Source organism: Ovis aries, chromosome 19 (assembly GCF_016772045.2).
Source record: "Ovis aries strain OAR_USU_Benz2616 breed Rambouillet chromosome 19, ARS-UI_Ramb_v3.0, whole genome shotgun sequence".
Lineage (NCBI taxonomy): Eukaryota > Metazoa > Chordata > Mammalia > Artiodactyla > Bovidae > Ovis > Ovis aries.
This window is the reverse complement of record NC_056072.1, coordinates 14,661,660-14,688,873: the sequence shown is the minus strand read 5'-3', so window position 1 is coordinate 14,688,873 and position 27,214 is coordinate 14,661,660. Positions and strand designations below refer to the sequence as shown.

Sequence of the window (27,214 nt, the reverse complement as noted above, 5' to 3'; positions counted from 1 at the left end):
TAAGACTGTGCTCCTAATGCAGGGGAATCTGGGTTCAGTCCCAGGGAACAAGATCCCAAATGCTGCAACCTGGTACAACCAAGTATATAAATAAATGATAAATGTCTAAAATCTCTTTTTGCACAGAGACTTGGAATGTTCTATAGGTCTGACCACTGACCCGTCACTGGTTTGGCTTCCTCTCCTCTGCCATCTACCACACCCCCAGGCTCAGATGGAGGGAATACAGAGGGCCATACACTTACCCAAAGAGGCATCGCAAAGAAGACTGAGAGTCAGACTCTGTTGGTTGCCTACTCAATAGCTATCTTCCTCTATCAGATTCATCCTTCTTCCTTATTAGATGAACTTGCCTCTGGAAGCCTGGTCTCTCTTACAGCCAGGGCTTGCGTGTGTGACCTAGTCCTAGCCAAGGAGCCTGAAGAGAGTATATAGAAAGTAGGTTCTGGGATACCTTATTTTCCTGACAGAAAGAGACACACAGGAAGCACTCTCCTCCCTGCCAGTGAATGAGGTCCTGTGAGAATGTGATGCTTGGAGCAACAGCAACCATCTTGCAATCAAGAGACAATAAATCTGAGGACAAAAGTCAACACATTGAGGATGGTAGAGTGGACAGGTAGGAAACACCCAGGTCTAAATTGACATTTATCGAGCTTCTGAATTAATCTTGGAGCTCCCTACTTCTAGTGGGCATCACCCTGGCAGGACCCCTTCCCTCTAGGCCACATAGGGGCTGGCTCAGAACCCTTCAAAGTTTTTTCCATGTCAATATGCTGAGCTCAGAGACACTGGGACCTCTGGGAATTGGGCTGGGTGAAGCAAGTGAGGCACTGTTTTTGGATGCAAAACTTAAGGGGGTTGCAAAAAACTCAGTGGTAATCAGGATAAGTATTTTAATGTAATATTTTTTAAAAATCAAAACTAATGTCAAAGCACAAAATGAACAAAAAAATCAATCAAGATTTTGAAATAAAGACAATAAAGATTCAGGCTCACCAATTAGGTCTGCGTTTAGGTTTCTGTACAGGGCAGCCACATGAATCTGACCTATGACAGTTCATATAATCAGGCAGGGTTCTGGGGCTGTGAGAACTGAGTTCAAGGCTGGGCTGCACTGATGACTTACTGGCGATCCCAAGTCCCTTCCCTCCTCTCTGGATTTCATCTGTCCTGCCTGGGGTCTGGGGCATTGCCTGGATGGCCTCCTAACCCATCTTCCTCATCCCCCCATGGCCTGCAGAGGGTTCTGTCCCTTTTTCTGGGAGGCTGCGTCTCCCAGGCCATCGACTCCTGGCTATTAATATCTCAGCCATCCCTGGCCTGATCAGGGTGTTTAATGACTGCCAGCTGTGGCTCCGGCCCCCTCCCCCGGGAGAGATAAGAGCAGTTCCTGTTCCCACATGGAGGGAACAGCAAGGAGCGGGGGGTGGGGTGGGGTGTCATTGCCTAAAACAGGCCCTGGGCAAGTGATGGGAACTGAGGCACTGATACCAGCTCTTCACTCCAACCACCCCTGCCTGCCCCCCAGGCGGAGGTGCCTGGGGATATAAATTCCCTGAGCCCACCCCCGGGGGCTGCTCTGCTCTCCCTGCCTCCTGCCTGGGCTCTGGCCCCTTAGATCGGGTTCCAGCAGTCTTGGGTCTTCTCCCAGGTACCCCACAGACCTTACTTCAGCATGTTCCAAACCAGGTCCTCCCCATCTGGATGATGGACTGGCAGCTTTTCCTTGGCCCGCCCCTGGGGTTCTTCTCAGCAGCCAGAGTGGTCTGCCCCAACCCACCCTCATCCCTTTGGCTTCATTTAAGAAGCCCCCACTGAATTCCTGCTGCCAAGAGCCCTCTGTCCTTGCTTGCTTGGATTCAGGTGATTCTGGCACCTCTTCTGCTCCCTTGGGATCTGGCGACTCCTCCCTAGTTCTCAGGAAGTACCCCTCACCTGGAAGATGCTCCTTATCCATTCTACTGGCAGACTGGTCACCCTCCTTGGGCATCCTGCCCCCTGGAGTGGCAGGAGTCGTCCACATGATGGCAGTCTGTGCCAGGATGGTGGGGGGGGTGCGGCGCTACTTGTCTTTGTCTTCCCAGAATGAGTCCACCTGAGTTAACTGGGCTTTGCCCTTAGGGTCTGGGGTCAGATGTGGTCAAGGGCCAGGGCCTCGCCTGCAGGCTACCAGAGGTCTGGTTCTACCTGGGGTCACAGCTGGGTCTGGGGCTGGAAACACTGTCACAAGGGCTTGGTTGGAGGGCCCATCCTGGGTCTCCTTCATCCCAAGCTGTCTCTGGGATCATCAGCCCTGTGTCCTCACCACCTCCTCTCTCTCTTGAATCTCATTCTGAAATGGATCTGAGGAGTGAGGCCTGACCTCTCTGTCACCTGGCCTTCTGGGGAGGGCCCTCCACTCAGGTATTTGGGTCCCTAAGGCCAAAATTACTGCAGATGGTGACTGCAGCCATGAAATTAAAAGACGCTTACTCTTTGGAAGAAAACTTATGACCAACCTAGATAGCATATTCAAAAGCAGAGACAGTACTTTGCCGACTAAGGTCCGTCTAGTCAAGGCTATGGTTTTTCCTGTGGTCATGTATGGATGTGAGAGTTGGACTGTGAAGAAGGCTGAGCACCGAAGAATTGATGTGTTTGAACTGTGGTGTTGGAGAAGACTCCTGAGAGTCCCTTGGACTCCAAGGAGATCCAACCAGTCCATTCTGAAGGAGATCAGCCCTGGGGTTTCTTTGGAAGGAATGATGCTAAAGCTGAAACTCCAATACTTTGGCCACCTCATGCGAAGAGTTGACTCACTGGAAAAGACTCTGATGCTGGGAGGGATTGGGGGCAGGAGGAGAAGGGGACGACAGAGGATGAGATGGCTGGATGGCATCACTGACTCGATGGACGTGAGTCTGAGTGAACTCCGGGGGTTGGTGATGGACAGGGAGGCCTGGCGTGCTGCGATTCATGGATTCATGGGGTCGCAAAGAGTCTGACAGGACTGAGCCACTGAACTGACCTGAACTGAACTGAAGGCCAACCTTGGTGAAGTCCTCGAGGCACCCACCAGGTGGCGATAGAGATGAGCTGGTCTGGTCTGACAGTGCCCAGAAAGGCAGGAAAGGTACTGGCGAGCTGGAGGAAAGAGGGGGTGCAGGAGAAATTCTGCTCGTGGTCACCCCTATTCTACTCCCAGTTCATACACAAACTAGGATGTCTGCTCATGACCTCTGCTGGCCAGGAACTCAACTTCTTGAGAGAAGTGTCTCAACTTCTCTCCATTCCTGGATGCCCCTCAACCCCTGGCAGGAGGGGGGAGTTGTGGGTGTGGCAGGGCCCCACCTCTGTCCTTTTTTATTTGTCCCTGTCTTGGGTCTCTCTCTCTCTTTCCATCCTCCTGGATGATAACTCTGCTTCTCTTCCCAGATATGACTCACTAATGGAGGGATTTTAGGCAGAGTGGTGACTGGGCCAGGACCAGGCAGAAAGTTTGCAGGAAGAGGAACACAAGGAGGTCAACTGGAGCAATGGCTTTGAATCCATCCCTTTCTGACCAGCATCATCTTCTTCACCCTGCAGCCTCTGTGTTTAAACCTATTAGAGGTATTGTCTGTTTTTGGTGACATTTATTCTGTCCTCTGCCACCTGGACAACGGCAACATGGTCATCTCATGACCTGTGTGCTCCTTGGGCGTTGGTGCCCAGACGTAACCATTTCTGGGACTGCGGACAGCTCTGTCAGCTGTTTTGTATAGTTCCAAGAATAGAACTGTCTCTTCTTGGTTGGATTTAGGGGGCAGGGGGACACAACAAGGACGGGATATAACGTCACCACCCTCAGAGGAGAGAGGGTACCCTGAGCAATATGTGAGTTGAAAGCCCTTAGAACTGTGTGTTCCTCACATGGAAGCCAGAGGGGTGGTGGCGTCTGACTTTGGTGACGATTTTGACCAGCCCTCCTTGGAATGGGGGGTGTGGGGGTTGGCCACGAGTTGGAAGCTGGTCCCCATTTTATCCCACATGGGAACACCAACCACCAGGAAAACCAGGATAATCCAACCCGGTGTTTATTGTTGCACAAGCCTGTTTGCAGTCCCGAGGGGATCTTCTGGCTGGGGCGTGGGTAGCAAGCCGTGTGGCCACAGGGGTGCAGGGAAGATACAGGCTGTGACAACCCCCAGGCTCTTGTTCAGAGGATACACGGGCCAGAGGACTCCTCAGCCACACTCTGGGGAGAATGGGAATGGGGTTTGGGGATGGTGCTAATAATAATATCAATGGTGATACAAATAAGCAAGAGGATCCAGCTGGTTACAATATATAAAAGGCAGCATAAAAGTCGGTGCTTTCACTTTCCCATCAGCAAGATCTGAGTTCAAATCCTGTCTGTGTGACAAGGTGAGGTACCTGCTCTGTGTGAGGCTCACTGTGATCTAGTGCCCACCTTGCTGGGTTGCTGTGAGGATGAAGGGGCCTGTGAGCGTCCATCATCTCTGAGCCTGGTGCTAATAGTTGGCACATTGGTGGGCAGCTCTCAAAGCCCATGAGGATCGGTAGGGCTGGAGGTAATCTTCTGGAACTGGTCCAGCCACCCCGGGGCAACTCCACCTTAGCAGGGACTATGGAGACAGCTGCCCTCCCCAAACTAAAAACTCCTTGTTTACAACCGCACCTGCTGGAGGCAGAAAAACTCATTCACTGCGAAGAGCTGGCAGCTATGAGGAGGCACTGAGGGAGGGGACTGCATGTTTGGAGAGATGCCTGAATGGTGTTGCTTAACCCAAAAGAACCTGATGTCAGCGGTGGCACTGTTCAGGCACTGTCTAGGTGGTGGTGGCAGGTGGCCTTTCAGGGCTGTACCCTTGTCGCCTGAGATAACAGCACACTCCCAAATGCACTGTCTGGGGATAGGCGGTGGCCTTTCTCCGATGGGTCGGATGGGTCGCGAGAGCTACCGGGGGTGGAATCAGGAGAGAGTAGGCAGATTTCTTGCCCTCAATTGGCGGAGGGAGTCTTTGGGGGCGGAGTCTGAAGACTGAGCTTCACCCCACGTCTTCCAGGTAGGAGCTTCCAGCGTTCCTCCACCTATGTACCCTCGTCTCTCCAGGCAGGCGCAAAGGCAGCGTTCTCCAGGGGCTTCCGGACAGTGATCTGGGGGCCCTGGGAAGCCTCCTGAGCTCAGGGCTGGGGCTGACCTCGCCCGAGAGGTCTCTGCCCTCGGTGCCACGCGGGGTGGCGGGCGGTGCCGGCGAGAGGGGCCGCCCACCCGCCTGGGCACCTGGCGGTCAGACCAGGGAGACTTCGGCCTGGAAGCTGGAGGAGCGGCCCGCACCGGGGCTGACGCGGGTCAGCATGGAGACCTGCGTGCTGCACGTGGCCCCGTTGCTGCCTGCGGACGGGTGCTGGTATTTGGGGTCCCAACCCAAGACGCCCTGCAGGTGCCAGCGCCGCCACTTCCGCCGCAGCTCTGCCTGCACCTGGGAGAAGGGAGAGTGGTCAGGCCCGCCCCAAGGAAGCCTCCTGCCATGCTGACTGGGCTATACTCCATCTAGGATGCGGAGCCAGTCAGTCATATCCTCTTGAGGAGTCTAATGTGAGGGGCCAGATGCTGCTTTGGGCGCTGCAGAGATGGGACCTCCTTGGTGAAGCCAGGTCAAATCAAGCGATTGGAGTTGAGGGAGGTAGGAGCCAGAGAGGATCAGAGAACGCAGTCTAGGGAGGGAGGGGGATGCTGCTCGGGGTGGCTGTACGCTAGTCTCCTGATCCTTGCCTTCTAAATCACTTGAACTCATCCAAGTGGATTTTTTGCTTTGTAACCAGGCTCCACAGTGACTCAACCTTCTCTTGCTGCCTCCAACCATCCTCGCTCACACTGCACATAGCCACCCAACACAGCACTTCTCACACTCTTCTCTCACGAATCACATGAATCCCCGGAGATTTTCTTAAAAGCAGATTCAAAGTCAGCAAGTCCGGGGTCGTCCCAGAAATCAGCATTTTAAGCAAGGTCCTAGGTGCCATCACTGACGTACTAGTCGGAGGACCACCTTTGGCATAGCAAGGTTTGACCCTTCTCTGCTCTGCACATCAGGGTTTTTGGACCCTGGGGCTACAAGACTCTGTTCCCTGGCCCCCAAGGTCTGAGAGGGGCTTACCTCGCCATTCAGGAAGCAGTAGAGGATGGCCACCACGAAACCCTGGGGAGGAAGGGAGCAGGAGAAGTGAGGTAGACAGACTCGGAGAGCCCCAAGCCCTGCCCCACCTGTGTTCCCTTGGTTAATCAAAGGGCTAAACATAGAGTAGGTGCTTAATAGATACTTATTACAATGGAAAGACTGGCACCTAGGGGCAAGAGGCTAAGGCCCCAGGAGAATCCCCTCCCTTAAAGCCCAGAGAAGAATGCAGCCTTACGTCCACAGTTCCTACCTGGAAAGACCCCACGACGAGCTCAAAGACCATTTTCACTTCAGCCTTAAAGTTGTCGGGGAAGAAGGCGAACATGATGTAGTGCACGCCAAACAGGGGGATCAGCAGAAGGGTGGACTTGGCCAATCTCCTGGGGACAGGGGAGGGGCAGGAGTGGGCACGCATGTCCACACACGAGGGCACAGAAGACAGGGACACGGAGCGGGATGTGTGAGGATGGGCTGTGGGTTCTCACCAGCCCTACGTCCACAGGTTTCTGTTCCGTATCTGCAGTGCCTATATCCTCATGCCCCCTGGCCCTCCTCTCCTGAACAGGCTCATGAGAGAGAGAGCGTAACCCCTCTATTTCACTTCCTGGAGGAGAGCACAGAAAGGAAGGCCACTGCTGAAAAACCCGAGGATGATGATAATAGTGGTTATTTCAGGCTCCATGGCCACTAATAGGGACATTAAGCAACGGGACATCGTGGTTTCTCTTTCCCTGGTCTCAATTTCTCCAATCTGTATAATGGGGTGAGTGTATGTCAACATGGTCAAATAAGAGAAGTGGTTTTTCAGTCTCTACGTTGTGTCCAACTCTTTGGGATCCCATGGACTGCAGCACACCAGGCTTCCCTGTCCTTCACTATCTCCTGGAGTTTGCTCAAACTCATCTCCATTGAGTTGGTGATGCCATCCAACCACTGTAAACTCAGAAGTGCTTTGGGTGCTACGAAGTACAATGTTTTCATGAGAGCCCAATGTTTTACTGGAATTTGAGGGCCTTTGGGAAGAAGGCTTTGTCATTGCGTTGCTGAGCACATCTGTCCAAGGTCACTTGGGAGGATGGTGGGTGCTCAAGTTTATGCTTGGTCACCAGGGGTGACTTGGGGTCAACTAGCAAAGGCCTGTCTTTGGCTTTTGTGCTGTGTCCACTTCCCCAGGAGTTGCTACCCTTTCTGGGATCACACCCCTCCCCCCCACCTCTCCCTGACCAATACACGCAACCCCAGCATTCTCTGAAAGACCAGCTCTTCCTTTACCACCCTTGCGTGCTCAGCAGGGTCCACAGTCACTTGAAATGACTCGCTGCTTTCTGTGGAACAGGGCTCATCCTGGTTCAGGCCTCCCAGCCCCCTGACCTCATAGTTGGTCCAGGCAGCATGAACCCACAGTCCTCTGGCTGCGAGAGGTCTGAGGGGTGGATATGTCTCTGCCTTTATCTCTCCTGCCCTGGCAGTCAGTCCAGGGGAGCCTAGCCCTGAGCCTAAGGACCCACAGCAAACTGTGGGCAGAAGAGCTGGCCTGGCCCTACCCACTCCTTCCTGGACCTGGCTCCCCACCACACACCAATATCCCCAGCCCTGCCCACCACTCTGGCTGCAAACCTATCCCACGCACCCGCGACTGACAGATGGAGGCTTCCTTTAAATTGAAGGCTTGTGGGGAGGTGGAGAGTGGGAGCTGACAGTCCCTCCACAGGGAGCTCCATCTTCCACTCCCCCCACCTCTTCTGCCTGCCGACAGCTGTTCAGTTTCCACCTCGCCCACGTGGACCTGGCGATGACCGGCTCGCTCTGCCTCAGATCCAAGCCCTTTTGAGCAGTTGTATGTTTGGGGGAAACAAGGCCCCGCAGGCAAAGTAGAGGAAGAGGGGGCACAGGCCTGCCATGCTAGCCCTCCGGCCCGCTGAGCCCCTGCAGGGCCTTCCTTTCTCAAACTGGAAGGGAAGCCCCGCCTCCACACCCGGCAGGAGGGAGAGCTGTCACACCAGGAACCCAAGTCGTCTTAGTCTCATCAGAGAGAATCGCAGGATTCCAGAATAGAATCCTAAATCCAGCAGCTCGTGACATTTTTTCTAGCCAGATTAGAACCACAGCACAGATTCCCCAGAGAGAAGCCGGGCCCAGGAGAACATTCTAGAATCCCAGGACTGAAAGGCCCTGGTGGCACGCCCCAGGTTTGCCTTGTCTGTGCGGTACAGATAATCAATCTCCTGTTCCCATCTGTGGGTGTATAGACTGACTCACCTTCCCACAGCCACCCGCTTTGTGTTTCTCTAGTTCTGTCTTCCAGCCTAGTTGTTCTCATGAAACCTGCAGGTTCTCTCATCCCCACAAGCACAGGAATGCCCCTCACACCTTTCAAGCAAAGCTATGACCTCTGTCTCCACGGGCACTGTGCCCTCCCCCCACCATGAGGATGTGCTCCCAAACCTTTGAGGAGGAGGAGGGAGTATGGGTCAGTTTCCTCATCTGTGAAATGGGTACAATTTGGAGGAGACTTGGAGAAGGAAGTGGCAACCCACTACAGTATTCTTGCCTGGAGAATCCCATGGACAGAGGAGCCTGGCAGGCTACAGTCCATGGGGTCACAGAGAGTCACACATGACTGAGCGACTAACACTTGGAGGAGACAATATGGATGGAATGAGATGGAGCCTGGAAACCCCACTGCACACGCCCGGCGTGTATCCTGCGGGTGCTGTTACTACTCTCAGGGGCTACTGAGTCCCGAATATGGCTGTCTCCTTGGTAGACCTGGGGCTTCTCCTAGGCATCCAGCTACCACATCCCATTTTTGTGCCAGGCATGAGTCAGGCCCTGGGTGCATGGTGTGAACAGGACACAGGTTATCCACTATCTTCTCGAGCTCCCTAGTTTAGCAGCAGATACACAGCAGGGCAGATCCCCTTCTAGGCAAGTCGTGAAGAGAAGTAGGCCTGGGACTCATGGGCCAGGTGAGTGTGGGGGTGGGGATGTGTGGACTGAGCCAGGCCATGGGGTGGAGCTGGGCAGAGCATGCTGGCTATTTGGTGACTTTGGAGGGGAGCTTCTAGGGAATGGGGAATGATCTAAGGACTGGAGCTGGGGATATTGGGAGGGCCAGGGCCCTGGGCCCGTACTCACGAGTACGGGCTGCTGTCACTCTTCCCGACATCTGGGGGCCGCAGTTTCTGAACCAGGATTCCAATGATGCGAATGAACAGGATGAAATTCACCTGGTGGGTGGGGGTCCAAGGTTAGGTGGGAGAGGGGAGGCAGGGTGTCTAGTCCCCTGGACTGATGGCCTTTTCCCCCAGGGCCCAGTTACCTGTCTATTGTACCTTTTCCCCAGCTCTTCCCTCTTCGGGAGAGTCGTCCAGGAACCCTCTTTCACACCCTCAAGGGCTGGACCTCCCCATTTGCTTTCTCTACTCTAGAGGAAGAACTTCTGGGGAAAGAGTTGGGGACAGTCCTGCCTCAGGCATCGATCAGGAAGTCTAGATTTCAGTTCTGACCTAGACGTGAATGTCCAGTGGGGCCTTGGTCAATTGCCTACCCTCTCTGGGCCCAGTCTCCCCATCCCTAAGTGGTGGGAGGAGGCCTTACCAAGATGGAGGCGAGGATGGGGGCCTTTATGATCCACCACAGTGAGGAGTTGATTGTGTCCCAGCATCTGGGGCAGGGGACGGTGGGAGAGAATGAGGGAGCTTGTACTCAGCCCGAGAGAGTCAGTCCTCCTCCCACCATCCCCAGCTCTGCCCCGGAGCCCTTTAAAAACCACTGGCCCCGAGGCTGTTACTCCCCAGCCCCTCCTGATCCCACCCAGGGGATCTGCCCTGAGTGTCGGGAGCCAGGAGGAGGGGGCCGGCTGACAGCTCACCCATAATCCTCCAAGTGGATCCTGATGATGGTCCACGCCAGGGTGAATGTGCTGGGCACCCCTGTCAGGACCGAAGGAGAGAGAAAGAGGAGAGGGCATGGGAGAAAGAGGGAGAGATCAGGAGGAAGGACCAAGGAGGGACAAGGAGAGAAAAGGGAGCGTTTCCAATGCGGTCACTCATAGTGGCATACATAGACAGTTCACTCTGCAGAGATACTCTGCTGAGGGGGCGAAGCTTTAAGACTGAGGGACTGTGCCTGTCTACATAAAGGGGGAGTCTTTCTCTCCTTTTGGCAGAGGTGCTTTATAGATTAGCAGCATCCCTGTGTGTTTCGCGGGGTGAAGGGGAAGTAGAAGGATGTTCAGAGAGCCTGTCTGTCCCACAGGTCAGCCTGAGGTGCAGCTGGAGCCAGAGGGCGCCTGTTCAGGGGTCAGACAATTGGAGGACTTTTCTCGATCCTTGGCCGAGTGTCCTGCAGGCAGGACTTGCAGCCCAGCAAGACCTAAGGGTGCAGGCTGGGTTGGTACCCGCCCCTCTAAAGAACTCCCTGAGCTTTGTCCCCTTGTTCCCATCCTGGCAGCCCTCCCTGGTACCATACCCCAGCCGATGAATATGTACCCCCAGAAGTACTTCCGCTCGGAGAAGAAGGAGACGGCGAGCAGGGTGTGCAGGTAGAGGCCCTCCACCAGCAGCCAGAAGAAGTTGGCCATGACACAGTACTGGAACAAGACCACGGCCGCCTTGCAGCCCACCTGCAGGGGAGGAGCAGGGGGCGGGCTCACCGGAGCAAGCAGGGGTCCCTGCCTGCCCACATTTCTGTCAGGTGAAGAACTGCAGTACAGCCAACTTCCCCGTTAGCTCTAATTTTAGACCATCAGATGCTTTGGAATAAGCTCACAATTTTAATTATCCACCCATGAATTTATTATCTATTTATCTTCCTATTATATATCTATTAACTCATCTACCCACCCAGTCATCCATCTACCTGCCTATCCACTTATCCATACCCTTACCCACCTACCCCCAGCATCCACTGTCTAGTCACCCATCTTTCTACCTACCATCCATGCATCTACACATCATCTATCGGCAACCAGCATCTTCCATCTGCCAAGCCATCGACACACTCACCCAGCAATCTCTCCATTCATCTATTATCTACGTACCAGACATCCACTACAGACTCAGACCCCTGGGCATCTCTTCATCCATTCATTTATCTGCTTGTCCATCCCCCCACCAATATACCCCACCCCGCTACCCATCATCTATCCAATTTTTCTTACTTCATCCTTCCATCCTTCCACCTACTCAAGTCATCCACACATTATTTACTCAGCCATCCAGCTACCAGTCCATCCACTTACCACCTCTGCTACTCAATCACCTTATTCCAGTTACTATGGAAAGTAGCTGGAAGAGGTATAAGGGAGAATTCTTGCTTTTATTAGCAAGAGTCCCTTGAGCGTGTAGGGAGAGGAGCTGTGGACTGTCTCAGGAGCCTCAAGGCCAGGGGAGGGGAGGGGAGACAGACTGCCTATAGCAGGGGGGTGCTGTGAGCTGTAAAGCAAATGGGGGCGGTGAGATGGAATTGTTGGGGAAAGAGAAGGGACAGAGAAGAAGAGAAGGAAGATGAAGAAATTAGGAAAAAGAGGAGATGGGAGGGGTGCTCATTCCTCTTGGGGGCTGAAGAAGATAGGTGAAGAATGGGTTCCCTAGACAGGTGGGTGAGGATGAGGGAGAAGTCAGGGACACCCCTGGGGAGGGCAATCAGGGGCTCTGGGAGGCCCAGCTGGCATGATCAGAAGGTCTTCTGGACCCTCTGTCCTCTCCCAGAAACAATCTTCCATTTCAAAGTGAGCCCAGATACATGTAAGCCAGAGCTTAGAGACACCGTCCTCCAGATGTCTTCTGTTTTCACTCCTCCCTGTACCGACCTCAGGTTCCCACCATTCTCTCCTGTGCTCTTGGCTTTGAAGCGTCCTCAGAGAGCAGACTTCACTCCTCTCCTGGCTGGAAAGTCCTTCCTCAGGTCCCTCCTGCTATAGGTAGTCTGTTTCCCCTGCCCTCCCCCATTTGCTTGACAGCAAGAATAACTCAGATCTTTAACAGGACAACTATCTGTGCTGCTTCTTGCCTTAGAAAAGCTTCACAGAGCTGCTAATGAATAGGGAAGCCACAGTTATTCTCAGCAAGTGTGCTGGAGGCTGCAGGCTGCTCCCTAGGCTCTGGGGCTCATGTCCCACGGGTCTGAGCCCAGCTCCTAGGCAGGGTCATCTGAGGCACTCTGGGAATGGCCAGGGGGTTCCTCTTGGTGTTCCCTCCCCCTGAGACACTGAGATTCTACCATCACTCTCTGCAGAGATTCACTTTCAATCTCACTCTTTGGGGAGAAGGTACTGCTGACCCCTGAAGTAACACACTACCTCTGAGGTCACTCATGAGGCAGTGAGTCACTGACCACAAGGGGTAGACGGGAGCCAGGACTGGTCTCAAGCTCTCTGTCTCTGCTCAGGGCTGCAGGGCACTCAGGGAGGCGCTCAGAATCACCTGGAGATGGACTCCTTAGTGATGGGCAATAACTTCTTTAAATGCTCTCGATCTCCCTTCCCTAGGCAGGTCCAGAGTGACTGACGGCAGGGGAAGAAACGAAGAAAAGCAGGGCAGTGTGGGGTGGGACTGGCTCCAGGTGGCCGTGGGGGGAGGAGAAAGGGGGGCACAGTGAGCAGAGCGCTGGGGATGCAGATGGCAGGGAGGAGCGTTGGAAGGAAGCTCAAATGTCCTTGCATGATGGGGAAACTGAGGCAGGGAGTTCCCTAAGGTCTCACCATGGGAAGTTAGCAGCAGAGGCGGGAAGGGGGTTATGGGCTGTGGCACCGAGTGTCCCCTTTCCCACCTAGGAGAGGTGTTTCTCATCGGCAGGAGGAGGTGTGTGAACCCCCAGATAGCCAAGCACCCCCGCCTGCTGTGGGAGGGAGGGTCAGACAGGAGTTTGGCCGTCTTTGGAGAGAGAGAAAAAGAGAGAGGGAGAGAGAGGGGAAGGAGAAGACGGGAGGGAGGAGAGAGAGAAGAGGAGAGAGGGCAGAGGGCGGCAGGCCTGGACGGGTCCTCACCGAGCCCTTGGAGCAATGGTCCGTCTCCCCACTGCTGAAGAGGGCCAAGTCTTTGGTGAAGACGGCGGCGGCCCTCAGGATGAAGGATATGAAGAGGTTCATGTGGATGTAGTTCCGTGTGCAGCGGAGCTTCCTGTGGGAGGCGGCCAGATCCGGGAGGCCGAAGAGGGCCTCAGACCCCCACCCCATCCAACACATCCAGCTGAGAGAGGCGAGGACTCGAAGCCTCTGAATGCGGACCCTACCCTCAAGGGGGACCCTGTCCCCCGGCATCCTATCCACATGTGCAGCCTGGCTTGCCATACCTCCTTCCAGGGCACAAGCCCCTGGTGACCTATCCCCCGGTGACTGGCACCCTCTGAGGGGCGAGGCTGACGCAGGGGAACACTCTGAGTGACCTGCTGTCTCGGGGGGCGGGTGCTGGCCTGGCAGGGGAGCTGGGGCAGGACTGACTGGGGGCTGACCGTGGAGCGAGGAACAGCATGCCTGGGTGCGGGGTGGCCTGGCCGGTGCTCTGAGGCCTGTGGCTCGGGCTGGTCCTCACCTGAACAGGCTCAGGATGGCCGTGGCGACCAGGAGAGTGGCGAGGGACAGGCTGTAGCCGACGGTGTAGCCGGTCTTCACGGAGCTGTAGAACACTGTCTGCTGCTGCTGGGGGGAGGGCCGTGAGGAGCTTGGGTGGGGTGAGGGGCGCTCACCTAGGGGCGGGGTGCCCTGTATATCCTGCCTCCCTCCCCTGCCCTGGCAGACGAGGAGGCTGAGGCCTGGGGCTCCCAGTCCCCAGACCCCCTGACTCCCTGGTTTCCACAGACGAGTCAGGGCTGCTTCCCAGGGTGGGGGTGGGGATTGATCTCAACTCTGCTCTGCTCCCTCACAGGAGAAATGTCAGTGGAGGGAGGAGGAAAAATGCCACACGTTCCACTGGCCCACCCATTCATCCTTCAGTCACGTGTCCAGCAGAACTTCTGGGCCAACTCTGGGCTTGGTATCCTCGGGCATAAGACTGCTCACCCTTCAGACCCTCACACGAAGCCCTCCGTCCCCAATGAAGACAATGGTAAAGAAGACACTGTTGCTGTTTAGTCACTAAGTCTTTTCTGACTCTTTGTGACCCCATGGACTGTAGCCCTCCAGGCTCCTCTGTCCATGGGATTTCCCAGGCAAGAGTACTGGAGTGGGTTGCCATTTCCTTCTCCAGGGGATCCTCCCGACCCAGGGATCAAACCCAAGTCTCCTTCACTGACAGGCAGATTCTTTACCACTGAGCCTCCAGGGAAGCCCAAAGAAGACACTAGGGGTGGGCAGTGTCACAAATGTGTGATTTGTCGGGGCTGGGGTTAGCAGGAGGAGGGCATTCTGGCCTTTCTGGGGAGGTGGGACAAAGCTGGATGCTGAGGGCTTCCTGCTGCCCCCTCCCCTAGGATGCACACACAAAGCCATGGTCACTTCCTTCCTCCCCACTTCCCACTCCCTGCTGGAATAGAGGCCAGTGGTTAGAAAGGATTTAGTGGATTTAGATCCTGCCTGAGGATCTGGTGGGCTTTGAAGGCCTCTGAGAAAATTGCTGCCCTCTTGGGAGGAGTAAAAGTCCCTATCTGTGAAGGGCATCGGGACTGGGACAGAAGTCATCTCAGACAGCCAGACTGTTCACACATCAAAGCTGTGAGGGGCTCCTAGCTCGGGACTTCAGTCATATTCCAGCCTCCTCATCAGTATCTCTCCCTGGCTTCTGGCTCCACATCCTTAGATAGACCACTGACGGTCTGCTCCAGGGCAGCTCCCTGCCCTGGCACTGAGGACAATGGCCCTGGCCCTGTCTCTGACTGGCTGCTGGGTATCTGAGGCCAGTTCCTTCCAGGATCCGTACCTCGGTTTCCCCTCTGTGTGAGACAGAGGGAGGGGTTCTGTAGGCCCTGCCATGTCCAGGGCTGGAGCAAGGTTCTTGTGAGGGAATGGGGTGGGCTGGCCTCAGGGTGATGCTTCAGCTTTGCTGCTGTGTGTCATCCTCCTGGACCCTTCAGGGGAGCCAGGGGAATGTGTGCCTGGAGAGGGAGGAAGCTTGGGGAGGGCAGATGCCAGGAGTCCTGGCTCCTACACAGAGGGCAACCATGCCCCTTGGTGGGAGAGAGTGGAAGGAGGCAGCAGGCCCGGGCACTCGTGTGTGTGTGTGTGTGTGTGTGTGTGTGTGTGTGGTGCATGGAGGCCCACCTCATCCACACTCGATGAATTGTCATCCAAGCCACAGGCAACAGGGTAGGGGCCAGGCTCCAGGGGCGTCCAGCCCGCTTCAGTGCAGCTGCGGCTCACGTTGCGGCCTGGGTGGAGGGTGGGGCGGAGAGGAGAGAGGTTGAGGTGGGAGCTGGCAGGTTGGAGGAGCAGGCATGGAGGCTGTCTATCTGTGGGCTCAGCCCTACTCTTACCACCCGCTGCAGCATCAGGTGCCAGCTGTGCTGACCTAGATGCCCAGGACATCACGGGGCAGCCTGGGGCAGGGAGAAGCCCCTCCAGGGCCACCAGCGGACCCTCCCACACAGATGACAGGGCAGACATTCCCGCCCCTTGCTGTGTATAAACCTGACCTCAGGGCGATTTAAACCCTGATCCTCATCACAGGCAGCCTGGATCCTTGGCACAGACTGACCCCTGACCCTTGGCATGAGCTGAATGCTGACCCTGTCACAGGGCCATGGATGCTACTGTGTCGTTTGGTTTCTTGGTCCCGTGTGTACAGACAGCAGCCTTCTGGCTGGGGTAAGGGGCCCAGGCCTGCCCAGTTGTCCTGCGTCAGTCTGCCTGGGCCTATGGGTCTGGGTTTCCTCCCACACCCTGGGGCCAGGGTTCAGATGTGCTGCTGGGGAGGGACCAGAGTAAGGCAGGAGGTGGGTGAGAGCTGGAGGACATCTTGTAAAGGCACAGATGTGAAGTCCTGACACATGGAGAAGTGGGAGTTCCTGGCAGGAGCACCTGCCCAGGCAGAAGCAAGCATGAGAAGAATTGAGCCGCACAGGATTGCAGAATCTCGGGGCGGAAGCGCTGAGGCTGGGTTCCAGGGCAGTGCACTGTCCTCTGTCCCTGGAGGCCCGGTGCTGCAGCCAGGGGACAGGACCATTAATGGGCCATGTGAGGCGAGGGGTACCCCCTAGGGTCCCCCTCTTCAGGGCAGGGAGGGGCTGGATAGGAAATGAGCGAGACAAAGAGAAGCCCCCTCGCCTCTATCCCAGGACTCCTTACAGAGACACCGAGTCCAGGAGAGAGCCCGAGAGCCTGCCTGCCAGGCTTGTTGTGGGGAAGGGAGGGAGAAGGAGGAGGGAGACGAGGAGGAGGAGGGAGAAAGGAGAGGCAGAGAGGATGAGAGGAGAGAGAACAGGTAGGAGGAGGAGGTAAGAAGTTGAGTAAGAAGGTGGGAGGAGAAAAGATTAGGGAAAGAGATGAAGCGAGTTGATGAGGAGGAACTGAGAAAGAAGATGGCTCCTGACATCCTTGCCCTCTAGCTGCTTCCTCACCTGAACCACCACCGTCAGCACCACCGTCAACATCATCGCCATCACCATCATCACAACGGATGTTTTGAGAACTTTCCCCAGGTATACTGGATAGAGCACTTTAGGCACATTATCTTTCTGGAGCCCCTCAATTATCACAGTTGGGAAGACCAAGAGGCTGGTCACTTTTCCAAAACCACATAGGAGATACAGGGTAGAGCAGGTGTGGTCCCCACAGTCTTCCCAGGTAACTTTGACCCTCATCTGCACTGAGGCGACTGAGGACTTAGTTCAGGTGTCCAGGTGCAGAGCTGTAGGAGGCGGGAGGCGTCAAGCTTTCCTGAGCTCGGGGAGGGTCACTGCACATGTCTAATGTTTCGAAACTTTGCTGTGTGCTCAGAGCATCCCAGGTAACTCCCTATTCACTATTTCCGTGAATCCTCCTGGCTGCCATTTGAAGGAGGTGCTTGTCACCCTACTTTCTGGATAGGGAACTGAGGGATGGCTATGGGTGGGGGGATCTCCAGGAAGGAGCGGTCGGCTGGGTCTCTTTCCACTGTGAGGTTCCTTCCTGCCACTGCGGCAGAAAGGACTTTGCAGAGGAAGGGGCACTGGGCTAGGCCAGTTTCCTGGCTTACACTTTTTTCATCTAGTTGCCCAGGAAAACACACCCTCTTTCCCCTACAGATTCAGCCCCTAACCCAGTCTCCTATTCCTCACCATCATTTTCAGAGACTCAGGCCACCAAGGATAGCTGTGCAGATTGCTCACTGCACAAGGGCATCTGGCTGATGGACACGGAGGGGTAAAGTGTACTTCCTATTCAGCTTGTCACAAGGTGGGCTCAGTGAGCAGTTGACTCCACCTGAGGAAGAGCTGCCTTCTCTCATCAGCCTGAGGGCTCGGTGGGGGCCCCAGTGAGGCTGGTGGCCTCCGCGTTAGCCAGATGGTGGGCTAGAGTTCCGGTTCTCAAGTGAAGGAGCTGCCTTCTCAATTCCAGCAGGGACAGAAGGAGGAGCCTCAGGAGGGTTGCAATTAGCATAGTGTCAGAGTGGAATGCAATTAGCAGGCGCTTCCAGGGATCTGAAGGAAGGCTGGTTGCCAGGCTCTGCTGAAGGGAGCATGATGAGAGCTGCCCCAGGGAGCTCAGTTCCTACTTGCCCAGGTGCTGGGTGCCCCTGGAAGAGGGCTGGGCTAGGTGGGTGCTGACCTGGACTGTGACATGCCTGTGGCTGAGGCATGTCACAGAGGCCACCCTCAAGGACAGCACCCAGATCTGCTTGACTGCTGAGCACGCATCCCTGAGCACTGGGGAGCAAAACATGACTGCCTCACAGAGACCATTAGATCCCCCTCCCATTCTCACTTTACAAATAGGGAAATAGGCCCAGAGGGGGAAAGGTCACCTGGAGAGAGAGACTTTTTGCTCATCCTCTCAATTCTTATCTAGGTCCTGTCCATCACCACCCCTTCCCACCCCAGCCCTGCTCCTCCTGTCCTCCCCCAGCTCATCAAACCCATACCTGAGCGGGGCACGCTTGATCTCTCCCTCCCTCTTCCCCCACCTTCCTGCTTCCCTCCCCTGACTTGCCCTCCACCCAGGTCCAAACCGTCATCATCTCTCCTCTGCCCTGGGGTTGGGTTTTCCCATTTGTACTCCCAGAATCCTCTCTTCTCACAGAAACCAGTTACCAGTTAAAAATCCCCACCTGGACTGTGTCCATCTCCTGCGTAACCTCCGTCATGGCTTCTGAGTGAACTCAGGAGAGCCCACATCCTGTCAGTCCTCCAGGCCTCTGCCCGCCTGCTCCCTGTTCCCTCCTCCCTCTCCCGAGCTCTCGTGGCCTCCACTGAGTTTCCTCAGGGCTCATACCACAGGCTGTGGATCCTCTCAGCGACCCCCCGGCCAGGATCTTTGAGACTCTTTCCCAGCCCAGGTCTTCAGACAGTAGTCCCAGTATCATCTCCTTGTGGAGGCCACCAGGACAGCTGCCTTAGGTTGCTTCTGCCTCTTCTCTCTCCCAGCACTGCTTACTACTTATATTTGCATATGTTTTCTTGCTAAATGTCTCTCCAACTAGAACATGAGCTCCCTGAACACAGAGCATTTTATCCTTCTGACCCATGCTGCGTTTGTCCAGCCCAGTGCCAGTCAAGCTAGTAGGTGTTTAATAAACATTCTCTGAATGAAAACATGACTGACTATGTGCCCTAAGCCCCTTTAATTATTCAGTAGCAAGACCGCCCATTTCCTGAAGAGGTTCCCCCTTTTCTTTTCTGCCTTATATGCGCACATTCACTTAAGCAGGACCTGACAAGTTGTGTAAGAAAGGCCAGTTTCGCAGAGTCTGAAAGGTCACTGCCTCCAGGTAGTGAAAGAATGAACCAAGACCAGCCCCCTAAAATGGGAACATGGGAGCCATAACTGTCTATCAGTTATCAATCGCTAAACAAATATTTAGTGAGCCCTTCCCACATGCTTATCTTTCTGGGAAGAGCTAATCAGATCCCATGAGCCCTTCAGAGAACTAATAGTGCAGCCTCTTCCAGGAAATACCCCCACACCCCGACTGCTCTAGCCCCTTGAGCACCCCCTTTGCCTTCTCACTTCCTTGAGAGGTGATTCCTCATTCCAGCCACCTCTACTCCTGCCACCCAGCTCCCGCCCTTCAACCTGAGGTTCTTACCTTGAATGGGGGAGAAGAGCTTAAAGATGAGGGGACAGGCCAAGACAACCACCTGGCCCCTAGGGGTGGCTGGCCAGCAGGTGAGGTTGTCCCACATCTTGCCGCAGCCTGTGGGGTGAAGGCAGAGGACACACGGGTCAGCGTAGTCACCAGGGGCCTCCAGCCTTGGTCCTGAGCCCACAGGCACCCACTCTTTTCCTCCTTGTCTAGGCTCCCACCTTGAGGAGAGGGGAGACAGGGAGGGAGGGGAAGGAAGCATAACTATAAGTCCACGGTTTTTGGTGAGAGACAGAGCTCCCCTTGTGTGTTTCGAACAGTGGAGGGGGTTTGTTCGTTGCAGAGATTGTGAGGAAGAGCTTCCCCAGCATTCGACGCACAGGCGACAGGGATACCAGGCCAGCATTTTGCGCAGTCCTGCACAACGGTGAGTTGTGTAGCATCTGGGACTCTCAAATGAGTTGCTGGGCGTTTGCACAGACGAAAACATTTTGTAATGACAAGAGGCTAGACTCTTACTCCATCTTACAGATAAACACAAGGCGCTTATTGTACGGGTTTGACAGTACAAGTTTTCCAGGAAAGAAGCAGCCAAGTAAAGAGAGAGAAGGCTGGGCTTTGCTGTGCTCTGAACTTTACTAAGAGTTGTTCAGTGTTTTGGAAAATCACGTTACTTATGGCAATGCTGCCCATGAACCTGGGTCAGTGATGCAACCAGCATATATATCAATCTACATTTAAAGCTCTCACATTCCCAGAATTTATATTTATAGGTACAACCTTTAGACTCTGTCTTCTTATCTTTTGGTGTGATTGTGCTGGAATGTGTACACAGTATTTTATTATACATGTCTTTATTCTATTTTTGTTTTACGTTATAATTAGGACATCATTAAAAAAAAAAAAAAGGTGCATGTCCTAAGTTTCATTTTAGAATAGTAAAGGAGGCAGTAGAAAACAGTTGTTATAAAAAGGAGCTGTTGTGTACGATAGGATGATGAATATACTGGGGTTTATCTAGTTCTTGAGGAGCCTTCATAAAACTCATAAAACAACACCAAATTACCATATGGACTGTAGCCCACCAGGCTCTTCTATCCATGGGATTCTCCAGGCAAGAATACTGGCTGGAGTGGATAGCCCTTTCCTTCTCCACGGGATCTTCCCGACTCAGGGATCAAAGCCAGGGCTCCTGCATTGCAGGCATATTACTTACCATCTGAGCCACCAGAGAAGCTCACCATAAAACAAATGCCTCCAACCCAATAAAATTGTGAACCGTGACAGGGGCTGGTGATTAGGGAGTGAATTCGGATAAAACCCTGTATCACAGGCTGTGTTCTCCACTGCGCACCTGTTCACCTCGGCTGATGAAGCCTGCACAGTGGGGTCTCTAGGGGTCCACTTGAATAGGCAGATGCCAGTGCTGTGGTCTTGCCTGTTCAGGGCCTGGGTGCCCCTGAGGAACAAGGACTCCTCTGGATGCCCTCCCCCGAGGGAGGTTTAATTGTCTCTTTGCAACACTGCCAGTCCCATAGATTTACTCAGGAAACCCAACCCCTGAGCCAAAGTCAACGCCAGCTGGGCCAAACCCAGCCCAGCCCAGGTCCGAAGGTTCATGAGTTCCCAAGAACAGGGCCTGGGAAGAGGAGGCGGAAGGACATCCCCACTCGGGGAAGAGCCTTGAGCCTCTGGATACTAAGGTGGGCCAGCAGTGGGAGGGTAGGGGTACCTTCTGGGGCTGCGGGAGCCAGGGGGCACCTGCAGCTGAAGGCTGAGAACACCTGGACCTCCGGAGCCTGGCCAGAGAGCATAGGCTCCCTGCCTCGGGGACCCCATCTGCTACCACCCGTCCTATCCCGAGTGGCCTCACTAGGGCTCCCGTCTCTCTTCCATCCCTGTGCCCACATCTCTGGAGGCCATGTAGCTGCCAGCCAAATCTTGCTAGATGCTGTTAATGGTATCATCAGCAAACACTTATGCAGCCTTTATATGTGGGAGACATTGTTCTACCCTCTTTACGCTAAGAACTTATCTAACCCTCCCATTCTACAGACAAGCAGCTGAGGGACAGAGCCATTGCACAGCTAGCTCCAGGTCTCCAGCAAACTGCCCGCCCTCTGCCTGGTCTGAAGGCCTCGAGACCCTCTCTCTGGGAGCTCTGCTTGGCTGGTCTGTGGACAGCCCTAACAATGCTGGGCATGCCCTGGTTTGCAGGCCAGCTATTGTGTCTGGGTTCTTGCCAGGCTTCGGGCTCTCTAGATTTCCAGTGGCCACCCGGATCAGGAGTGGATTCAGAACTGGGTGTCCTGAGCTCAACTTCACCGGAAGCGGCACAGAAAGGAGGGAGCCTGGGCTCTGTGCCCCCGGGGCGGCCACACTTGGCCTCAAGGGATCTCAGTACCACCGGGGCTGGGCTGTGAACTGCTGGGGCACAGGCTGGTGGACAGGGTGGGGCTGGGGGGAGCCAAGGAAGAGGGGCCGGTACCTAGTCATAGAGGCTTACTGCAGGGTCGGGAAGCTGAGAGGGGTTGACAGCCAAGAAAATGCTGGGCATCGGGAGCACCTGTGGTTGTGAGCTGGGTCCGGGAGTACTCTCTGTGTGTCTGCCCCAGGGAGGCCACACAGGTCCCACCGCACATGTCACCAGGCCCACAGAGACCCAGGGCCCAGGCTGGCTATGCGTGTCCACAGTGGGGCTGCAACCTCAATGGGAAAGAAAGCTCAGCCTGGGTGGGGGATGGCAAGGCAGGGTGGGGGCCTCTGCTGTGTCATTTTATAGATGTGTGTGCACAGACACACACACTGACAAGCATTCCCTGGCACATAGAATCACAGACGCACATGTAAACATGCATACAGGCAGGCTTACTTGAACATGGAAGAACCAGACATAAGCAAACAGAGGCACAGAGAGACACACACAACTCATGGACACACATGTGTAGACACGACTGAGCATACCACAGACATTCACACACACACACAGCACACACCAGGCAGACATATCCAGGCAGGTCCCGGCTTACACAGACATATGCCTCAAACATACAAAGACACTCAGAGTCAAACACAGGCTCCAGAGGCACAGAGGCAGCCCTAGACAGACATGGGCCAGGAGTGCACAGCCAGATGTGCACATACACACAGAGTCCTGCACAAGATCATGGGCAGACTCACCGCCCACAGACCCTTCATGGCCTCCTCTGCATCTCAGGCCTACTGCCTGGTGACAGAGTGTTGGCTTCCTACAGGCACCTTGCGCCAGCAATGACCTCATTCGGATCACAAGGGTGGCCTGCCCTCAGGGCCTGGGAGGTGCTCTAGTGGGGCCTAGAGTCTGGTGTCTGGGCCTCTCCGGGCTGCCCATGATCCTGGATCTCACTGTTGAGACTTTCCAAGGCTGTGTGCAGCCTGGTCTTGACTTCCTGCTGCAGAGGCAGGGGCGGAGGGGCGTACAAAGTGTAGGCAGGTCTGGCTGACCCTCCCCCAGGCCATAGTTTCAGGGGCCTGGGAGACAGAGGGCCATCCTTCCTTGAGAGCTGGGAGAGGCAAAGGCCATCTGTGATGCTGCACACACTCAGTGCTGCAGGAGGTGGGAATCAGAGCCCAGAAGGAGGGACTTAGGCTGGAGTTCATGACTGTCAGCCTCAGTGAGATGGGGGGACAGGGGAGCCAGGAGGAACAAATGCTCCCTGCTCTTGAGCCAGGCTGCTATGTAGCTGTAATCCCAGCTTCAGGGAGGTGACCTCTGGGAGAGAGGCCCAGAGCTGGCCCAGGCACCCCACTGCTTCAGCCCTTCCCCCTCCCAGAGAGGCATGAACTCTACACCCACTCCCCACCCGCCAAAGGCAGTCGGCCTTGGCACCTTCTGACTTCCCAGACTCTCTGCTTCTCCACATCCTGCCCTCCCTTGTGAGTCTGGCTCCAGCAACAGCTCTTAAAGGAAGCCCTCTATTTCCTTCCATTCTCACCCAACAGTTGCTGAGCCAAACGTGGGGAGCACAAGATTGGGGAGTGAAGATCAGAGGGTGATACCAGGTGATCCGATGGCCCTGTCGCCAGGCAGCCTCGACCTGAGGGTGGAGCAGGGCTCACAGTGAGAGGGAGGTGGGCTATGTGGAGGGAGGAGGGTTCTCTCTTGCCACCAGGGGCCTCACCTGCTGTTTCATTCTCCAGCTGCGCCTCCTCCAGGCACTGCTCGTGCTGTACCGCGATCATCCGCAGATAGTCACACTCTTCCTGCTGCAGCCCCACCGCCCAGCCGCCCTGGGGGAGCGAGACAGGGAGGGGGACCCATCAGCCTCATTCATCCACAGCCTACCTGTCCGTCCGGGGCTCCAGGAGCACGGGGCTAAGCAAGGCCCAGTCACCGGACTGATCCAAGTTCCAGACTGAACCCCAGCCCCAGTCCGAACTCGACCTTAGACTGAAGTCTGCCCTTGACCTAGATCTGACCCCAAACTCTTATCCAGTGTCCCCCGCAAAGCCCTCTGCTGTGACAGCCCTGTCATGGCTTCCTGCTGGTTCCAGCAGTACTGTGGCTGTAATAACACCGTCTCTGTGGGTGGCACAACTCTGGACAGAGGTCAGAGGGCCTCTCCTTGGAGCCCAGAGCCGGCCCACTGGATCCTCCAGCGTAGGCTGGGAGCCCTGGGTCCCTGTTTCAGTCTCTGTGGATGAGTGGGGCCCGGCAGGTGCTACTTTGTTTTGAGTTGGACCCTGGCTTCTGGTTCTCGGAGCCAGGTCTGGGAGGAGTCCAGGAGTCTGGCTCCATCTTTCATCCTCTGTCCCCATTCCTGGAGCCTGTGCTTCTTCCCCTGGGTCACCAGTCTGGGAAGGGAATGCTGGTCCTCCTTGACCAGACCCTCCACCCTGCTTCTTAGCCTCTGAATAATTCAAGCTCTAGCAGATCTAGTGAGGGTGAGGGAAGTCTCAAGAAGTAAGAGAGGACCCTCTAGAATGGCTCATGATCCAACCAGGCCTCCTCTCGCAGGGGTCACTGAGAAGCCCAGGCTTTTCCCCTCCCTCCGCTGTGCCCTGGCCAGGGATTAAGGGTAAAACTTGTGTGCCAGGGAGATATTGGCATTGGGGCGGACATGTGAGTAGGGATGACAGCTGCCCAAGTATAGCCGGAAAAAACAGGTCTTGGGAGTCAGGTCTTGTGGAGAAAGGTGTGGTAAAGGCCTCAGTAAAGGAACCACTGGGCTGGTGGCAGTTTCTGCCAGTCTCTTTGGCATTAGGGAAGTGGCTACCACCCCACTTCCTCATCTCTGCCCAGGGAGAAGAATGTCACAGTCCCCAACAGGGCTGTGGGGAGAGTCCCGCAAGATTGCTCCAGAATCAGAATTTCTTAGTGTCTCTTCCAGCTTGTCCCCCTCACCCTGGGACAAGGTCTTGGCCCTCAGTTTCCCTATGGGCCAAATGGACTTTGGCCCCCTCCCCTGATGACTGTAAGGTTTCTTGCAATAGGGTTTTGGGGAGACCACAAATGTGTTGGGGGGTTCCCCTTATTTCCTTCTTTTAAGGAGATTCCTGTCTGGCCCCTAGGCACCAAGGGTGTGACTTTAAACATTGCTCTAGACAAGTCAATCCCACTGTAAGCACGTGACTCCAAAGAGGGACCACAATCTTAAATCTCATACCTTTTCTTTTAAACAGTTATATGAACAACTGTATCATGCTCCATAATAGATCTGTGTTACTTTCCATATGTCAGCTTTTAAATGACTTGTGCTTAGTCACTCAGTTGTGCCTGACTCTTTGTGACCCCATGGACTATAGCCTGCCAGGCTCCTCTGTCCATGGGGATTTTCCAGGCAAAAATACTGGAGTGAGTTGCCATGCCCTCCTCTAAGGGATCTTCCCATCCGAAGGATGAAACTTGGGTCTCCTGCATTGCAGGTGGATTCTTCACCATCCGTGCCACAAGGGAAGCCCAAGAATACTGGAGTGGCTAGCCTATCCCTTCTCCAGGGGATCTTTCTGAACCAGGAACTGAACTGAGGTCTCCTGCATTGCAGGCGGATTATTTACCAGCTGAGATACCAGAGAAGTCCTTTAAATGACTTACCAGCTCATATTTTTTACCCTAGCTGACTGGTAGAGTTAACATTCCAAGATGGAACCCACATTTCTCTGTGTGGCCTTCATGCTAATGGCTCATGGGTGAGTGAGGTCTGGGTGCTGGGTCACATGCTTCCCCTCTTGCCCCAAAGTGTCAAAAATTCTCATGGTGCTTTGTCTTAAGGGATTTGTGTTTGTTTCATCCTGCTGGGGCATAGGAACAAGGGTGGCCAGAGGGATCCCGCAGGTGGACTCTGGAAGAGGAATCCGGGGTTTGGCCACCCAGCTTGTGCCCCACCGCTGGTCTTTCTTGCTTTGTTGGAGCACACTAGTCCCAAGAGGACCTTCCCAGCTTGTTGTCCTCAGTCACAGGGTGTGTTCTGCCTTCTGGTGCTTCCCCAGCCTTGCCTGCCTCTTCTGCCCATTTTCAGCTGCCATCACCCCCTCAACCAATTTTAGTTAAACCCAATGGCTCAGCAAGTAAAGAATCTGCCTGCAAAGCAGGAGACGCAGGAGACGCGGGTTCAACTCCAGGGTTTGGAAGATCCCCTGGAGAAGGGCATGGCAACCCACTTCAGTTTTCTTGCCAGGAAAATCTCATGGACAGAGGAGCCTGGCAGGCTAAGGCCACAGGGTTGCAAAGAGTCGGACATGACTGAGGCGAATGAGCATGCACTCCTCAATGTGAAAGCAGAGTGGATAGTGAGTAGTAGACATCAGAGTTACTGCCTTCTATCATTCTTTACAACTCCTCCGGTGGCATATCCTCGTCCTGTCTGGGAAATCATGTCCTTCCCCACTCCTAGTCCATAGGTTCTGATGAACCTTCTCTCAGGGGATCAACATGTAACCAGACTTAAGCCAGTTAGAGTGTTCCTGGCCATAGTGCCTGGCACATGGTCCAATTCACACTCCTCAGAGCCAGGAAGCTCATTCCTGGGACCTCGGATTAAGCAATTAGGTAAGTGGATTTGTCTTGCCCACTGGACTGGAAACCTCAGAGGATGCAGGGGCTAGAACTACCTGGTTGCCAAGTAGAACCCAGTGATGACAGCTGCATGTTAAGGCAGGAAAAAGAGATGGAGAAAAATGGGATCTTCTTGACATTATCTGAGCCCTTGAATGTAGCCATGCCTGAAACCAACCCTGCTTCCAGCTACATGACTCAATACCCTTCTGTATGGCTGAAGCCAGTTGAGTTTTCTGTCCCTGTAACCAAGAGTCCAGACTTGTGCTCTGAGACTAGGACCAAGGATGCCCTCATTTGCTGAGCCTTCTTCTTCTTCTTCTTCTTTTTTTTTAAAATAATATTTATTTACTTAGTTGGTTGCACTGGGTCTTAGTTCCGGCACACAGGATCTTTATCTGCAGCATGTGAACTCTTAGTTGCAGCATGTGGGATCTAGTTCCCTGAGCAGGGATCAATCGCAGGCCCCCTCCATTGGGAATGGAGTCTTAACCACTGGACCACTAGGGAAGTCCCTGCTGAGCCCTCATAAGCCTGGGCTATGGCCTTGCTGTTTGCCAGGACACCTTTGTTTTCCGATCACTGAGGGCATCCCTGGGCTCCTGGCAGTTTCCGCTTGCTACTCTCTGAGGGTGCAGACTGCGGGGTTAACTTCTCTAGGCAACTCTGCTCCCCCAGAAGCACAGTAACAGAGTCTCTCCTCAGAGCACTATGTGGAAGCAGGGCAGGAGCCCTTGGGGTCGCCTGGGATATCTCTGAGTAAAGTGGAGGTGGTCTAGAAGAGGAGTTCTGCTTTCACCACGGCCAAGTACTGGGCCCCATCTGGAGAATGGCAGAGGAAATAGAGACCCAGAGAG

The 27,214-nt window shown here is 54.7% G+C and overlaps 1 protein-coding gene across 6 annotated transcripts in view; it reads right to left on the bottom strand.

The window, feature by feature from the left end:
* Nucleotides 1-4,042: 4,042 nt before the first annotated feature.
* The window catches only part of VIPR1 (vasoactive intestinal peptide receptor 1), a 31,278-nt gene continuing 8,106 nt past the window's right edge, over nucleotides 4,043-27,214 (bottom strand). The window contains exons 2-14 of one of the 6 annotated variants that reach the window (XM_042235879.1): nucleotides 23,485-23,593; nucleotides 23,299-23,400; nucleotides 19,328-19,435; nucleotides 15,367-15,473; nucleotides 13,703-13,809; nucleotides 13,159-13,291; nucleotides 10,641-10,794; nucleotides 10,042-10,102; nucleotides 9,768-9,834; nucleotides 9,306-9,397; nucleotides 6,418-6,547; nucleotides 6,147-6,188; nucleotides 4,043-5,468 (exon numbers count right to left, since the gene is read on the bottom strand). In XM_042235879.1, coding sequence (XP_042091813.1) covers nucleotides 5,277-5,468; nucleotides 6,147-6,188; nucleotides 6,418-6,547; nucleotides 9,306-9,397; nucleotides 9,768-9,834; nucleotides 10,042-10,102; nucleotides 10,641-10,794; nucleotides 13,159-13,291; nucleotides 13,703-13,809; nucleotides 15,367-15,473; nucleotides 19,328-19,435; nucleotides 23,299-23,400; nucleotides 23,485-23,593 — 1,404 coding nt within the window. In that variant the 3' untranslated portion in view covers nucleotides 4,043-5,276. The remainder of the gene's footprint in view (nucleotides 5,469-6,146; nucleotides 6,189-6,417; nucleotides 6,548-9,305; nucleotides 9,398-9,767; nucleotides 9,835-10,041; nucleotides 10,103-10,640; nucleotides 10,795-13,158; nucleotides 13,292-13,702; nucleotides 13,810-15,366; nucleotides 15,474-19,327; nucleotides 19,436-23,298; nucleotides 23,401-23,484; nucleotides 23,594-27,214) is intronic. The other 5 variants (XM_042235880.1, XM_042235881.1, XM_042235882.1 and 2 more) reach the window with 5 other exon arrangements.